This window comes from Nilaparvata lugens, chromosome 3, assembly GCF_014356525.2.
Source record: "Nilaparvata lugens isolate BPH chromosome 3, ASM1435652v1, whole genome shotgun sequence".
NCBI classification, from domain to species: Eukaryota; Metazoa; Arthropoda; class Insecta; order Hemiptera; family Delphacidae; genus Nilaparvata; species Nilaparvata lugens.
Window position 1 is genome coordinate 73,879,264 of NC_052506.1, and position 18,432 is coordinate 73,897,695.

Sequence of the window (18,432 nt, forward strand, 5' to 3'; positions counted from 1 at the left end):
TATTGAAGAAAACAAAACGCAAAGTCTCCATTGATGTGTTAGTATTCAAAGGTTGTTTCAAGTTGCTTATTTACAAGATGATGACAATGAATCACATGATGAAAGGGTATTCCCCAACACACAATGATTAGGAATCCTGTGTTATGCCGGGATTCAGAATAGCATAATCGCTACACAGTGTATGGTAAGAGTCCATAATTGTGTCTTTTTTCTTTCCTGTAGCCTATTTTCTTGGTCCTTAATCTTTTCAATTTTCGATTCTTTCCTGTCTTTGTGTAATATTCAGTAAATTTCTTCTATGATGCATATCTTAACCAATCTTGTCCATAGTCATTTAAATTTGTATTCTTCTGAAATAATTTTAGAAGTTGAAATAGTAGCTTATTTTCCTAATCTTTAATTGTTGATAAAACTTAACTTTTCTAAAATCTATCCACTGTAGTGTAAAGAATTGTGTGCTTGTGACATATTTTTTCATCATGTATCACTTATGTGAAGTGTATCAATTTTGTGTGTATTGTTTTAGGGAATTTATTTACCCAGTTTTCTTTTTCTCTTGTTTGTATTTTTTAGGGAACTTATTTACCCAGTATTTCATCTTGATCATCTTTGTATCATAATCTTGAAATGTTTATACTTATTATACAGTCTTTAAATTTTAAATTATTTTAAAAAATAATTGGTTTAATTTAAAACGTTGTTATATTATCAATTGAAATGAGTTAAAGGCTAAAATTTTTCTAAAGTGTTTTGTAATTGATATTTTTTTTTTTAAATTTTAAAACTGTTTGTTCTTTAAATTTTGATATGATTGATTATCGTTTGAAATGGATGCTGGAGTGTATGTAGAATTTTTAGTGGGGTTTGTTGATTAGAATTTTGCTGGTATGTGATTGTTTTTTTTGAGATGGAAACCCATTATTGCCTAAAGAAGGAATAACAGAGGTTATGACTTAGAGAGGCAGTAATGAGATAATATTTTTTGTGTTGATTACTTATGTTGATTGCCATAGATGCAAAAATTAATGATTAATAATGTTGATTGCCATAGATGCAAAATGATGATTAATATGAATATTGTTTGCCTTTGAAGCAAAATATTATTGATGTTTTGAATGGTTTCTTGTTTAATGATTGATAGTAAAGTTTTGTCATGAAATGTAGTTTGTGTTTAGAACATTGAAGAGTCGAAATAAACTATAGTATCCAACAAACGATGATTAATAATATTAAATAATTTGCTTTTTATACAATTTTTGAACAAAATTAAAACTAAATAATTTTGAAACCCTGAATGATAAATCATAAATGTGAAATGAACATGCTATAAATGAAATATTATATTAAATAATAATGAAATGCAAATATATTATGAAATGATTGAATAGAAGACCAAATGTCTGAAATTATTGAAATATGTATTGAAATTAAATTTTTGTTGTGTTGTTATGATGTTTGTTTTTTACAATTTTGATAATGATACAGGGTGTTATGAAATTCTATTTCTATTTTGAAGAATGGATTAAAATGTTGATATTTGAACAGTGAATAAATGAATGATTTTTTTTTTAAATTTATCATTGATATGTCCATATTTCACAATTTATGTATTGCTGACTGTATAATAAGATGTTAACAAATTTCAATTTCATAGATTTTTAAAATTAATTTTATGTGTATTAGATTGTATGGATAGCCTAATCAAGTTTTTCTTCTTAGTTTATAAGCATTTTAAGATAACAGGTACAGCACAGACATTAACATTGAAATAGTTATCATGTGAATCTCGAAATCAGTAACAAGTGAACGCCATGAAGAGTGTTAAGAACATTTGGGTGATTTTCGAACTAGTGTGACATATCTACGCCAAAATCAACGCTGCGGCCTACACCAATAACTACGCCAAAATCTACGCCAATGCCTGTGCCAACGCCAATATCTACGCCGATGCCTGCGCCGAAGCCAATATCTGCGCCAATGCTGATGCCAAAATCTGCGCCAACGCTGATGTCAACAACAAAAATCAATGCCAATGCCTGCGCCAACGCTGATGCCAACAACAAAAATCAATGCCAATGCCTGCGCCAACACTAATAACTACGCCAAAATGCCAAAATCTGCGCCAATGCCAACAACAAAAATCAATGCCAATGCCTGCGCCAACACTAATAACTACGCCAAAATGCCAAAATCTGCGCCAATGCCAACAACAAAAATCAATGCAAATAGCTACGCCAATGCCTGCGCCAATGCTGATGCCAACACCAAAATCAACGCCGATGCCTGTGCTGATGTCAATGCCTGCGCCAATGCTGATACCAAAATCAACGCTGATGCCTGTGCTGATGTCAATGCCTGCGCCAATGCCAATGCCAATGCCTGCGCCAATGCCAATATTAACGCCGATGCCAAAGCCGACACCAAAGCATACGCCAATAGCAATGCCAATGCTTATTGCTGACTCTGTATCTCAAACTTCAACACTACTGCATTACCTGGAGGTAATTGCCATCCATGTTCACATTCACAACTTTGAATTCAGAAGAACAGTCACAGTATCATGAAAGAATTGATTCAAAAAATCCTCTCCTAAATTATTCCTATATGCAGAACTCTAAACCTTGAAAACTGAAAATATCAAAAAAAACCAAACCTTACCTAAATTAATCCTCACCTAAATTAATCCTGTATGCAGCGTCTATCTCTTTTCCAAAAAAAAAAATGAATTACATTGTCATTTCAAGCCTGAAATGTACATTGTATAATTACAAATATGATACAAAATTTATGTGACTCTGTATTGAATTTGGAATGCAGCCGTCTACTACAAACATGAAGCAATGCTAACTGAGATGTCACCTGTATCGAGTTTGGTATGCAGCAGTCGACTACAAGTATCAGCCCAACACTACGTGCATCCAGATCAGCCCAACACTTAACGTCATCACATTGGAGTCACACTTAACTGAAAATCATACTGAGTGCCTTAACGGACTGTTTTCCAAAATGTGCATCAATAAAATCAACCGCGGCAATAGTGAAAGAAATGAACATTTTTTGATTTATTGAAATTTTATGTGAAAATTAAATGTAACAATTCATCAATTCATTTAAAAAATAAATAATAATAATAAATTTTCCATTCAACATAAATAATTTTTTTATGCAATAAAAATTAAATTTTTCTATCTATTAAATTTATGTGCAATTTCAAAAAAAAAAAAAAAAACTATTCTTTACATATTAAACTTTCTGTTGAGATATTTTTCTTTAAATTATAAAGCTAAATCAAAAGTAATATTGATATTCTATATTTTGAAATATTGTTTGGAAACATATAACAAACGCTATTGATGAATTTTTATAATAATTTTCAATTATAGGGTGACATGTATTGTTTTTCTAGAAAAAATTGTTACTGTTCTCAAATTTAAATTTCAACAATTTTCATTAGGGTCAATGTAAATTTTTTCTTTGAATTTTCAAACAGTAAAATTTTTTTATGTCAAGAGGGGGGTATTTGTAATATTACATTTTTCTTCTCACATTTAAATCGAATCTTCAATTCGAGATCTATGGAACTTTATAGTAAATGTCAGAGTTATCAATAGACGGACAAATTTTTTGACGGAGAATTTATTATCGTAAATGTTTGTTGCATTGTTCCATAATGTCACCGAGGTAGGGTTAACAAATTACTAAATAAATCGTTTATTTGAATAGAATATATGTATAAAAATTTAAAATAACATTTTCAAATTAAAGTTTTATTGAGAACAGATGTAGAATGTGAATTCTAAATTTATAAGTTATAATTTTGTGTTGACGTGTCTGTAAAGATCGATATTGAAGAGGGCGTTGTCTTTCGTGACTGGTAACTTGTGTCTTTTTCCTGTTGGACCTTCTTCTGAAACTAATGGCTGGCTGTTGCTTGTATAATTTTGTGCTCTGAGTTATTGTCTGTTTAAATGAATTTATTAATGTTTTAGATTGAAGTTTATATAAATTTTTGTGCAAAATTCGCTATTAGTGTAGTAAAGCCAATAGCCACTGTGTTTCAACTGTAAACTAGATAAGTATTTTAGTTCGTAGTTACTTGAAATCATTAAGCTTATAAGTTATTGTTCGTTTTATAATTCTGTGTTTTTGCCAAAATTTTCATCTGAAGATTATAAGTTAATTTGCTCTGAAAACTGGATTTCTCATTCATAGGCAATAGATCCATTCACAGTTTATCAAGTATCTATTTTATTGGAGCCGACAACTTTCCTTAGTGTGACAGGTGTTATATGCTATTCCAACCGTTTAAGGAAAAATTGGTAGCACGGCAATATATATATATATATATATATATATATATATATATATATATATATATACAGACCAATACCACTAAACCACTTTTTTGGACTCAGGGGACCTTGAAACGTATAGAAATTAAGAAATTTGGGTACCTCAAGTTTTTTCGGAAAGCAATACATTCCTTACGGTACCTATGGTAATAGAGCAAGGAGAGTAAAAATGTGTTTACACTCAAGGCTGTAATTGAGAAGTTGGACTAGCTCGCTGTTGCTTGAAGTTAACAATTCTAATAATGGTCATTGTATAGAGCGGTTCCCAACTGGTGGTCCGCGGGGCATGTTGCGGGGGTCCGCGACATATAAACAGAAAATTTACGAAAAGTACGGTATAATTTAAATTGAATAGAGATGAGGTTCGTAAGTACACAGATTTGCTCACAGACTTTTCCTGGTTCCGCTCAGATGCTTATCCAGCTAATGTTTTAGAACATTTGAATGGGCTGAATCAAAATTTGCAGGGAAAAAATGTTGACATTTTTAAAGTGGAATATAAAATTAGTGCTACATGGTGATAAAGTGCCGAATGTGGGCAACGCGGGAAGAAAACAAATCATTCACGAATTTCTCTACTTTGAAGCAATTTGTGGAGGCTTCTGAGGAAAATTTACCTGATAAAATAAAGAGCGAAATAGCAAAACATTTACGCAGCTTAGCAATCAGTTTTAGGGAATATTTTCCTGAAACTGACCCAGATGATAATTGGGTTGAAAATCTCTTCACGGTCTCATTCGCGGTCTCACGGAAAACGAACAAGATCAACTTGTGGATTCATCCAGCTTTAATGAAATGAAAAACCAATTTGATAGTAGCTCGATTTTGGTAGAGTTTTGGTCAACAGTACAAAAGAATTATTAAGAGCTTGGAGAAGAAGCATTGAGGTTAATCCTTCCCTTTGCAACGACTTACCGTAGTGAACAAGCATTTCCATCAACGTGTTTTATGAAAAACAAGTTTAGAAATCGACTCGACATGCGGTAAGATTTTAGAGTAAATGTGTCAAAGTATGGAGCCTGAAATTCAACTCATCTCTCATTGAACAAAATAATAGTGTAATTATTAGGAACAGTGGACCTAGTCTTCGTACAAGGATCGTATTCTCCATATGGAAACCAAGTTAGTGAAACTATTTCCGTATTGATTTTGAAATAACAATAATTTACAGTAATAATAACACGAAAATTATTATGATAAATGCACACAACAAATTATAAATCTCAAGTTGTTTAAATATTATTCCAACGTACCGTAATATAAATAATGACAATCAATTATTAAAAAACTACCCAGAGTTTTCTTGAGTCAACTTCTTCTCGTTATCGAATTGAGTTATGAACTTTGAATTTTCAACAGAGTCTGAAGCAATCGAAAGTAATATTAAACTGGCTCTTCCTGATTGCACTATGAAGTTTGAATATTCTGACAAGTTATTTAAAAGATGATAGATACAAGGCATATAATATATATTTTTCACTCTGTTCTTTAATCAGATTAGCTGCTAAACTTATTTCTATCAACCATTAGGAGTGTGGGGGGGGGGTCTGGCGTTAGATGAAAATATGTTTATAACTGTGCATTTAAGAAGTAGTGGAGGTCCGCATAAATATAATAAATGGATGAGGGGGTCCTTGGGAAAATTTTGTTGGGAACCCCTGGTAGCCTATAAAGAAACATAAACCCCGTACTGACCATAAGTAGAGATTAGTGGAATTGAGACAAAAAGAACTAGATACTGTAATCTATATGAATAAAAATGAAAATGAAAAAGATGAAGAGGAAAAACATAGTTGAATAAAGGAATAACCTAGTAATATTTTAAAAGCTAGAAAACGTAGAACAATATTTATTTTTTTTTTTTGAAGGGACGGATTCAAGGATCCAAAGGTTCAAAGAGCCCCACACGTCAACCGAAACTTATTGTGCTAGAGTAACAGTAACTTATTGTAACAGTAACATATAGGCCTACATATGGTCATAGACACCTCTAATACAAGGCCCCGGTCTACGGTATTGCAACGTCGCAGCGTAGGCCTAGAATCTAATACATGATTGGTGAAAAAGATCAGCTGGTATTTTTAAAAATCTTTGTCACCAATCATGTATTAGATTCTAGGCCTACACTGCGACGTTGCAATATTGTAGGCCGGGGCCTTGTATTAGAGGTGGCAATGATATAGTACGTACCTCTATGTAAATAAATATGTCCTTGAAAATATCTTCCTCCGTGATTCTGAAATGAGGATCGAAGTCATTTGGATGAGAGCACACATGAATAATACCATTCATATCCAGATACAAGTTATCAAACTCCGGGATCTGAAAATAAATTAGCTTACATAAATCAAATTCAGTTTTAGTTACCCTCTAGATAAGGAAAAGTTACATAGCCTATAGCTTATATTAATTCGAAGCGAAACTGCAAAATGAAAAATGTCTGGTTTATTGGTAGGCTTACGGTCCTAGGAATATTAGCCTTATAGACGATACTCAAATTAATATCTCAACTCACACCTACTGGAGTTATTCAACAGTAATTAATAATTAACTGATGACAAAAAGGTAGCAATTCAGAAGTACTAGAATCAGACTTAACCTGCACTTTATCCAATGTTAATAAATAAAATATAATAGTCTAGGGAGGCTAATTAAATTAAAGTTCAAGCATTTAAATATTTATATACAATTTATGAGCACAACAACAGCTTTCTTTTTTGCAGGTACTTACCTAAAATACCACAGTAAGTTAATTTAATAAAAACAAAGAAAATTCTATAAGAAATCCTGTTGAAAAAATGTGAGAAGCGAAGACCAGCACATTCAACTTGAGAAAATAATTCAAAAAATGTCAATTTATTATATTAGTAAAAACATACAGCTATAATAAAAGTAAGACCTATTGTAAATTACCTGATATTCTCTCACAATTTCACTTAAACAGGGGTATCTTTCGCTAATATAGCGAAAGAATTTCGGTACCCCCATATTGCAGGTAACTTATTAGGAACACCAAAAAAATTATTACTGTAAAGCTAGTTACGATGTCAATACCAACGGTCCAATTTTCCACGGTAACAACTTATGACCAAGCCGTAAGCCACTACCATTAACTTTCTGTCAAGGTACTAAAAAAATACAAATCACTATTTCATTTCTCATCTCAATAGACAACAAAGATGAAGTCCAGGTCCAAAACAAACCACTCTCTGTCTCAGACAGCACCGTATCGCGCATGCGTAAGCAACGGGTTTTTCCCGTTCCATTCAGTCAGATCTTTGAATGTAACGTTCTTTGTGATGATGGTTACCGAGCACTGTAACTGGAGCCAATCGTCATTCTATTTGATGAAGATATTATTATCCAATGATGATTTATCATTAAATTCAATATAATAATCAATATATTATCATTTCATTTAATAAAAGGAAGAGTACTTTTGAAAAAATATGATTAATAAAATATAACAGTTGTTATTTAACTGATGTTAGAAAACACTATAACTAAGTCAGCATATTGTCATTTCAAAACAAAAACCGAACCCTCAACCTCCCCTTTTAAATTTAAAACATCAATGAACATAACTATTTGAAAAACCTCTAATCCCTTCCAGCATATTGCAATTTCAAAGCAAAATCCCAACCTATCTTTCCACCTTTGAAATATCAAAAAGCATAATTCTACCTGGACCCCAGCCCTTTCCAGCATATTGCAATTTTAAAGCAAAAACCTAACCTAACCTTATGGAAAATTATTAAATATAATCCAAAAAAACCTAACCACTAACCCCCTAACCCCTTCACATTTAATAATTTAGATTTCAAAGCAAAATCATAACTCTACCAGGACCCTAGCCCTTTCTAGCATATTGCAATTTTAAAGCAAAAACCTAACCTAACCTTATGAAACATTATTAAATATAATCCAAAAAAACCTAACCACTAACCTCCAACCACTTCTCATTTAATAATTTAGATTTCAAAGCAAAATCCTAACCCCTAACCTATCCTTTCACACTTGAAACATCAAAAAACATAACTCTAACTGCACCCTAGCTCCTTCTAGCATATTGCAATTTCAAAGCAAAAACCTAACCTATCCTAATAACACATTATTAAATATAACCTAAATTAAACCTTACCTCCAACCCTTTCACATTTAATACTTTAGATTTATTCATCATCTTCAGAACAAAACATAAACATGTGGTTCATTACATGAACATATTCACAAACATGTGGTTCATTTCATGAACATATTCACAAACATGTGGTTCAAAGCAAAATCCTAACCCCCTAACCTATCCTTTTACCTTTGAAACATCAAAAAACATAACTCTACCTAGACCCTAGCCCCTTCTAGCATATTGCAATTTTAAAGCAAAAACCAAACCTATCCTAATAAAACATTATTAAATATAACCTGAATAAAAACTAACCCCTAACTCTTTTACATTTGTTGAACGATAGACAAGGATAGCAACACCATTGCAAATCATACACTACCATTATAACGTGGACCTCACTATAGATACTCAAAGAATACTTTTGAATAACTATGTTATAACTGTGACTGTTGCTGGCCGTTACTCTGTTTCTGTGACAAAGAGAAGCTGCTGGTCCACACACAGACACAGATCCAGGATCAGAAATACGATTCCAACCTCAAAAACAAAAGGCTAAAAATGCAAATAAGGGTTACGCTTTGATAATCGGTTATAATAGGTTAAAATGCAAATAATAGGTTACGATTTGAGATTACGGTTGGAGTTGGGGAAGAAATATGTTGATGGTTTGTTGTTAGTTTAAGAGAAAGTCAAGGTTTTTACTTTCGACAATAATTATAATTATTATTCTGGTATTATTTAAAATTTATTTTGTCATCTCAGAATGTTATCATTGTAGTTGACAAAAACGCCTACTGGAGCGCTAAAAGCTATGTTCTCTATTTAGATTTGTAGCCTTTCGTTTCATAAAATAGCAAGATCGTGACAAACTGGGTTAACGACAATGTAAAACTTCAACAAACTGGGCCGCTTTCTGTATTTTGTAACTGATTTAACCCTCCTATAGTGAGGTCCACGTTATCAGTATTTGATCAAATTTGGTTTTACTATCCTTGTCTATCATTCGACAAAGCCGGTGGTAGTATCCTTTTCTAGGTCCACAAGGATGCCAATTATGTTTTTGTCAGTGTAGAGTTATAATTAATTAATGCAGAGAATCGGCATCACTATTCTTCTATCTTTAACCACTGCCATTATAACGTGGACCTCACTATAGTACCACGTTGGGTCGTATCCGACCCCAGGCGCCATTGCTTATTGGTTTGTGGGCATGTTAGTGGGGGAAACGCCACCCCCTTCGATGTAACCTTTCCTTCAGTACTTCTCCAGACACAGACCAGAGCTTACGTTTGTGATATGTAAACTTTTTACTATCGCCAATTTTAATGTTAGGTGTCAAGAACGGGGTCGCATCCGACCCCTCATTGTATTTCTTGTTCATCTTATTTCTATTCTTATTGTTTGAATTACACTATTCAATATGCGTTCTCGTTAAGTGGATCAGTTATTACACACTTTTAGCTTGTATATACTTGATCGTGGGTAATGATAGAAATGAAATTTCAACTTACAGATAAAAATGAAATTTGTATAGATGCATAGAAACACCTTATAAAGTTCCCAGAGAGAATAGAACTAGTTTATAAATTATAACGGGTTATTTCTATCCTATCTAGGCATGTCATTACGTATTTCTATGCCTTTTTTATGCAGATTTAGTTTTTAAGTTGAAAATACCAGCAAGCTTGTTCGTGGTATAACCACTCCGATGTAGATTTAGAACCACTGAAATTTGTTCTCATATTATAAAAAGTTTTCAATCATTCAAGTGTTTTTCCCCTTTTAAATATATAAATGTTCAAATAAATAATATTTTCATTTGAATTTAAATGAAATTTTGTGAGGGAAAATTCATGATTGGAGACTGGGTCAGAAACGACCCCACCTGGTCTGCAAGCCACATGATTATAAAAATAATAGTTAAAATGACAAATGACTTGCCTCGAATAATCCAAGCAATATTGCATTGCAGCCTTTTTGAAGGGAAACAGCTGCCTGTGTTCAAAATACTAGTGAAATTTGAAATATCTTGTAAATTGCCAGCATTTAGGCGGGGTGCACACCACAGAAACGCGTTTCGTGAATAAGCCCTTTTCATGAAACTTGTTTCATGCAATCCGTTTCACTCGCGCATGCATACAAAAGAAACGGTTTTCTTATTAGTTTCACAATGGATTCTGATAACGATGTGGTCGTTTTGCCGTGGTGGCTGAGGAATAAAAAGAAAAGACGAAAATACTGGGTACACCCACTGATCAGGGATCGATACCATAGTTCCCTCGTTGTTGCTCATAAGCGATCCAATCGAATTTAAGGATTTTTCTGAATGTCTATAAGGCATTTTTTGATCGTTTGGTGGCATTGGTTTTTCTACAGCTTCGGCCAACTTCAATTAGAATGAAATTCCTGCCATAATTTTCTGTAAATCACACAAATTTCTACAAATCACACAATTTCTCAATGCGAAACTACAGCTAGAGGAAACCGATTATTTGTGTTTTAAAAAACTGGTTTCACGCAATCAAAGAAACTAGAGTTTCATGAAACGCAATGTGCACAACCCTGCTTAATCTTATCAGTCGATTGCGAGCAACTTTCGTTTCATGTTTCCTGAAACTTGTTTCATGAAACTCGCTTCTGCAGTGTGCACCCCGCCTTAGCATACAATTTAATACACAATGCTTACCATGAAGGCGCCCTTCTAATGATTCATTGAATACCAAAATACAATCTTCTCACTACTTTTGACGATTAGTGGAAAAATAATTAAAATTATTCAATTTTTCAAAATTCAGTGACTTCAAGCAACACGATTATAACATGACAACCTTGCCTCTAATAAAGGAGACCAAAATAAGATCTTCCGACTACTTTTGACAATTTATTGAAAAAATAATTTCATTCACTTCTGAGAAACTTTCTCACTTTCACCACCCACTTATCTTTTGAAACAAAAAGTTTCTGCATATCGAAAATTTTATGTTTTCTGCTCAAAATGCCTCGACATTGACAAACATAATCATTAATTAGAAAAATTATAGGCTAGATAAAAATGACCTAAATACCAATAGAAAGGAGACATTGTCCTCGTTAATTTCAATAATTTTATATAAAAATCTTATACATAACGAACCCCCATGATTTTGAGAGAAGTGGCACTTAAAAGAAAAACATATTTTCCCCATGTTTCCAATTTCATAAAAAATTCAAATTTCCTTTTAATCCTTAAACCTGGAATTTTTCTACCACTCCCGGTACTGGCATATCGAGTATGATATTCTACATCAAATTCTGACGTTGAATAGGAAATTAGAGGAAGTTGAAATTTTACACAATTTGACAACCTTGTAATTTCTTCGGATGGATAAGTCTCAACTTATTTACTATAATATGTATTTGTCACATTTTACAAGTTATTGTAAACACTAGTAAAACATTGAATAATTTATGTGTGAAACGTTTTCTGTTAGATGATAAAAAATAATACATATTTAGAATTCCTTATGTTTACTGAGTGCAAACAAGAGGCCTATTCTTCTTGTTGACAATATTTTTCTTGAAAAATGACTTTTTGCAACAAGAACAAAGAATATAAATATAGGTATATACCGTATAGTGATATCATTATCACTTGAAAATGGCATCAATGTTGAAACATGTTGTGATAAAATAATTCAAAAAGGGTACTGAGATTTTTATTATACTATATATTCATATTACAAGTAGCCCTATACAGAAAAGAGATAAACAAATAATATCTATATTCTTCTTTGTTCTGGTTAGGAAAAGTCAACTTGGAATGAATTTATTCTATAATGTACTGTTTCAGGAAATAAATGAAATTGCAACCGTTCTTAACTTTATATAATTTTATTTAGCTTTTTTAGCCTATAAAATGAGGCTACATATTACTTTATTTGATTAAAAATAGAAATCTAAGTAGGCTACCCTTTTTAAAATTGTTTACTCACAACATGTTTCAGCTATATGATGCCATTATAAAGTGATTTTCCCAAAACATGTTGTGAGTAAAAGAGAGTACTTAGATTTCTATTTGCATTTATATTCAAGAGTATAGCCCTAACGAAAAAAGACGACCACTTTATTTGAATATAAAACATAATAGTTCATTTTAATATGTGATTTACTCTCCTTGTACAACAAAAATTCCTTGCTATTTTCTTTCTCTGAAATCGAAATTTTGTCACTTAATTTTCAGTAAACAATTAATTTAACCCCGCATTACTCGTGCAGGGTCAACATGACCCCAATGATACATTTTCTGATACAGGCCTACTGCTCCTGCAGTTGACACTACTTACTTATGTCTCAGTACAAATCTTGAATACAAATCTTGGGTAGTTCCTTACTGGAATGCATGTTCTTTTTTTCAACTTAATCAAATAGGTAGTAGGAACCATTCTTTTAAAAATAAGAGCAGCTTTTGATGTAAAATCCATCTTTAAAAAAATACCCCTTCCAATGAGCTGACAATATAATTAAACTCATGGAAGTATATGCAGCCCTAATACTCTTGTGATTACCTAAATCAACATTATTAGAACTACCGTGTTTATGATTCGACACATATACACACTTAAATCCACACTAGATCCACCTCTGGGCCGGATGATAGTGGAGGGTCTGTACCAAAAATCCATCCAGGGACCCATAAAGTCCTTATTCGAGCCTGATGAGAGAACAATAATATTAAAAAGGATGAAGAGATGCTGGAAGCCATGAAAGACAAAACATTTGAAGCACAAGATTCAACTCTAGTAAGATAAAGTAAACCGAAGATGAAAAGGAATAATTTATAAGGAATGAGAAAGCAATGAAAGTGCATAATTTACTGTAAAATATTACTATTGTATTCTTATTTATAGAATATTATGTAACATATTTGTGGAATTTAGTCTTAGAAAAGAGTGGACTGTATAAATAGGAAAGAATAAATCAAATTCTGAAATAAGAGAAACAAATGTGTCTTGATTGATTTGACATGTGACTGAAACTCCACATGAGTGCAAGAACCGTTGTGCATTCAAAAACCTGTGCACTGGAATGAATGCAAAACAGTTTTAGGCAACTCAGTATTAAAACTAATCATTAACATGTAGGCTAAGGTGAAATGCCAAATGAAAAAGTAGGTTAGTAAAATACAAAACTTTAATCAGCATTAAAGATTGTCAAAACACATGAATAAGAGATAAGATTGAATACATGAAGTAAATTTGAAAATGGTATTAATGCTTCTAGAAAGAACAGAGTTAATAAAAACAGTAATCTGAATGCACGAATTAATAACAATTTGAAATAGTAATGATTTGAATAATTTGATCTACACCAAGCTAGATGCACACACACACACAGAGTTTCTGAACATGTTGACAAATTAGAAATGAAATATCACATGAACTAAATGTCCAAATTCCAAAGTTGATGGCTCCAAAGAACCGAAAAAATGTCTCCAACAAATAAAACAAGTAAAACAGGGCGAGGTGAAACTATTTTCACGGGAGATGAGAGTTCAAGATGTGACTTATACACACAAGAGTTCCCGAGCACGTTGACAAATTAAAATTGAAATGGTAAATGAACTACTTATGCGATTTTTAAAGTTGATGGCTCCAAAGAACCGAAAAAATGTCTCCAAAAAAATAAAACAAGCAAACAGGGTGAGGTGAAAACTATTCTCACGAATAAAGCAGAATAATTGGAGACACACACGAAGTTGCTGCTAGACAGCCAAAGATGAACAGTGAAGACAGGAAATGGAAAGCAAGCAGGTGCTACCTTGATCAAGAAATCACCAATAAAATGATCTATAAAAAGATGCAAAAAATATCCGGAAGCCGAACAACAAATTGACAAATACAATAATAAATGACAAAGGCTTCAGAACATATCCAAAAACTAGAACAAAGATAAAAAAAATGTGCAACGGGAATGCAAGGTATCAAGTCGGCAGTGGACCACTAGCGCTCCAGCTGCAAAGATACAAACTAATAACTACGGCGCAGAGAAACATGACAATACAAATCAAAAAATCAATAAAAGAGATTGTTTGAAGATGGAATAGTTTTAACAATATTAATATCATTCCTTTGATCAAGTTGAACTTGTCTGCTGGAAATAGTAAATTATTTTATAATTATTTTGAGATTCACACTCGTGGTTAACAGTAGCCTACTGATATCTTCTTCTACATAATAAGGGAGAGAAGGGTTGTGTTTGTTCGCATCAAAACATGTCAACTTGTGGATTGCATACCGGAAAAACGGGAATGATTTAGATCTCCTAATTTCGAGCATAGATTCCAAAAATATCAATTTTGTGCACCTCAAAGCCCAAACTTGAATTTTCCTTCTAGATTTTTTGGAATTAATCTTCAAATTTTCATTCATGCTACCATACATGAAGTTCCATACGGCATAGGCTACATTGTTGTAGGCCAGAAGTGAGGTTTTTTATAAGCAGGTTATAATGCTGTTACAAGACAACTATTTTCGAATGGAGTGTGTAGCGTTATGGTAGAACACTCGCTTTCGGAGCGATGGTTTTGTAAAATCTGACAAAGCATTTATTGTAACGGTTCCACTTGTTACTCGTTCCGCTACTACGTAGACATCATGTCGTCATTTTTCCGTCTGCGCTGTCCGGTGACGTCACAGTCACGGTTCTACGGCACTGCTCTAATCAAGTTGGTTTCCTATATTATTCGTCGTTTCAATTTTAATATTTGTACTATTTGATTTTTTTAAATTTATTTTGTCTTTAGGCATCTTACTTTCTAGATATTTGTTACTTTTTTCACCAAACGTTTGTAAACGTTTTACTTACGTTTCTAACACATCCGGCATGTCCCTTTTTCAGCCGAGCATTAGCTGTTTCCTTGTCTTTCAATGGAGTCTAGTCGGTGAGTGCACATCTCGCTCTCGGTCTAAACTTTTCATCCAAATTCATCTAGTTTACAGAACGTTTTTTAAAGTGAATTATTCTTTCAAATTAATTCGTTTATTCTATTCTTCAATTGTGATTCAATTATTCATTGATTTCTTCACTTATTTACTCTGATAAACTTTGTCAAAATTGCAACCTCGTGTGGTCGTTTATCACTATTCATCTGATCTACGGAACGTTTTTAAAGTGTGAATTACTCCTTCAAATTAATTCGTTTATTCTACTCTTCAATTGTGATTCAATTATTCATCGATTTCTTCGCATATTTACGCTGATAAACTTTGTCAAGTTCACAACCTCGTGTGGGCGTCAATTGCCATTCTTCTAACGATTGGCTTCACCTCTTGAAACTCAAACTTTCAAGTTCATCATCTCTACCATTTGGAAATCAATCTAAAAATTCCACAACTTGAAGGTCGGATTATTTGTTTGGAATTCTACATGCTCCTGCTCACATTTCCACTGGGGGATTTGCCTGCTGTGGTGGACGCTTCCATTCTTGTAATCGCATGGCCAGATCACATCGTTGCTTGCTGATGTCCTGTTCCTTTGGGTATTGCGGATTCCTTGCCTGTCTGCCTGGCTGCATCTCCTCTTCAAAATTTTATTCAGGTTACGTAAATCGTTCTATTCAATTTTCATTTACGCATGTATTACATAATTGATCTATTGATGTCTATCTCGACATTCAATTCACTGAGGCCACCGACGCCTATTAATTATTCTATTGATGTCTATCTTGACATTCAAATCACTGAAGGCCTATGCCACCTATATAATTGTACTCAATATTAAAAACTATTTCATTGTATTTGACAGCTACCCTTGGCTTTACAAGTGATATTTTAAGGCCACTGACGCCTATTAATTGTTTTATTGATGTCTATCTTGACATTCAATTCACTGAGGCCACTGACGCCTATTAATTATTCTGTTGATGTCTATCTTGACATTCAAATCACTGAAGGCCTATGCCGCCTATATAATTGTACTCAATATTAACAACTATTTCATTGTATTTGACAGCTACCCTTGGCTTTACAAGTGATATTTTAAGGCCACTGACGCCTATTAATTGTTTTATTGATGTCTATCTTGACATTCAATTCACTGAGGCCACCGACGCCTATTAATTGTTCTATTGATGTTTAATTTGACATTTAGTTTACTGAAGGCCCATGCCGCCTATATTACTGTATTCTATTTGTTGAGCACTATCTACAGCTCATTGTCATTTATTATTATTCCTTTTGTAAATCATTAAGATTGAATTTTGCAGCAGTAAATTTTTCATTTTAGCACTCAATTTATATTCGCAATTCAGGTATCATTAATAATACCTTTTCGATTATTTATATTAATTTTGTATTTCTCTAACGTTTTTTATCACATGTTGTAATTATCCCAAGATTTTTCGACTCAATCTACTTACAATTGTTTTTGTATGTGGCCATCTGCCTATTATTATTTTATTATTATTAAATCTTATCTTGTTGACTCATTTGGTCTTTTATTGGCGTACTTACCACACTTCAAGCTATCAGTATTTTAATGCACAGAATTCAAAGATTTATTTGTAGGTATTAATACCAGCTATCATTCACAGTCCACTGCCCTAAATTTGGATTCTGTCAGGTTTCTTGGTTCGAGTCCCGATTCTTCCTAATTATTTTGTTCTCAATTTTTTCCCTCAAAACGTATTATTATCAATTATTTTTTGAATAAATAATTTGCTTTCATTACAATTGAACTTGGATTTTATCAAATAATTATTTTTAATGTAAAATTTTGCCACCAGTAAGAATGAAATGGACATAGACTTCATGCTGGATCATTGAATTTCATAAGAAAATCATGAATAGATCACAATAAAATAAGTAATAATTTATATTCTTCAGTTATAATGTACTATCAGACACAAATTTGGAATGAAACAAATATTTTAGGTATTTTGTTTGGAATTTGGGAAACAAAAGAAAGGCTTCCTGATTCAAATTGAGGAGGATCTAATCGATACTAAAATTTATTGATGATCAATATGATTCTGTGAGGTTTTCGAGTAGGCTATTATGTCTGCTTCAGTTATCTATACAATAATAAAGGAAAGAACTGAATTATAATAAGGAATAGGAAATTATGTTTGACGCATCATCACGTCTGAACTACTCAACTGATTAATTTTAAATTTTGCATATAGATTCTTAATTAATCGAGGATGGTTATATGCTTATTTTCAGTTCTTCAAGATTTCATTACGTCAAGTTTTCAATTTGTCATTCTTCCAGTTGTTGTATAGAAACAGAAGAACATTTCTTTTAAAAGGGACATTAGATGATAGGTATGATTGGGGATCCTATTCGAATAAAAATAAATGATTTTCTGTCGCATCAAAATTTGTTCCACCATTTTTAATTCAACTTCATTTTTTTTTAATTGGAAGGTAGAAGACAGAAAACTTACGTTGGTCATATGATACATGATTTCGATACAGGATTTCAAGAGAAAATGAATGGTGAAAGCCGCACCGATTTCTTAAACCGTTCAAAAGTTATTCTCATTCAAAGATACTGATAAATCATCCATACATCCATCATCTTTACTATAATAATGGAAAGAGCTGGCTCATACACGTACGGGAAATTATGTAGGAGAATTATGTTTGACGCATCATCACGTCTGAACTACTGGACTGATTGATTTGAAATTTTGCTTAAAGACTCTTTATTAACCGAGGATGGTTATAGGCCTATTTTCAAATTTCGAATATTTTATTACGTCAAGTTTTCAGTTAGCAAAGTTTTAAAATATTCCCTTGCGAAGCACGGGTTACCTGCTAGTAAGTATAATAACTGATATGAGAAAAATTGGCTAGGCTACAGAATGGATTTGAGACTAATTTGCAATTTTGTTGATGTTCTACTTGACATGGTGTTTGATGGAGGATGGGGGCAGCAGGCAGCCTAATTCGCGACTGAAGTGGAGGTGGAACGC

At 32.7% G+C, this 18,432-nt stretch overlaps 1 protein-coding gene across 1 annotated transcript in view; it reads right to left on the reverse strand.

The window, feature by feature from the left end:
• The window catches only part of LOC111046884 (5'-3' exoribonuclease 1), a 58,510-nt gene extending 50,942 nt beyond the window's left edge, over positions 1–7,568 (reverse strand). The window contains exons 1-2 of the mRNA XM_039422890.1: positions 7,266–7,568; positions 6,543–6,674 (exon numbers count right to left, since the gene is read on the reverse strand). Of these exons, the coding sequence (XP_039278824.1) occupies positions 6,543–6,674; positions 7,266–7,340 (207 nt within the window). The 5' untranslated portion in view covers positions 7,341–7,568. The remainder of the gene's footprint in view (positions 1–6,542; positions 6,675–7,265) is intronic.
• Between the last annotated feature and the right edge of the window lie 10,864 nt (positions 7,569–18,432).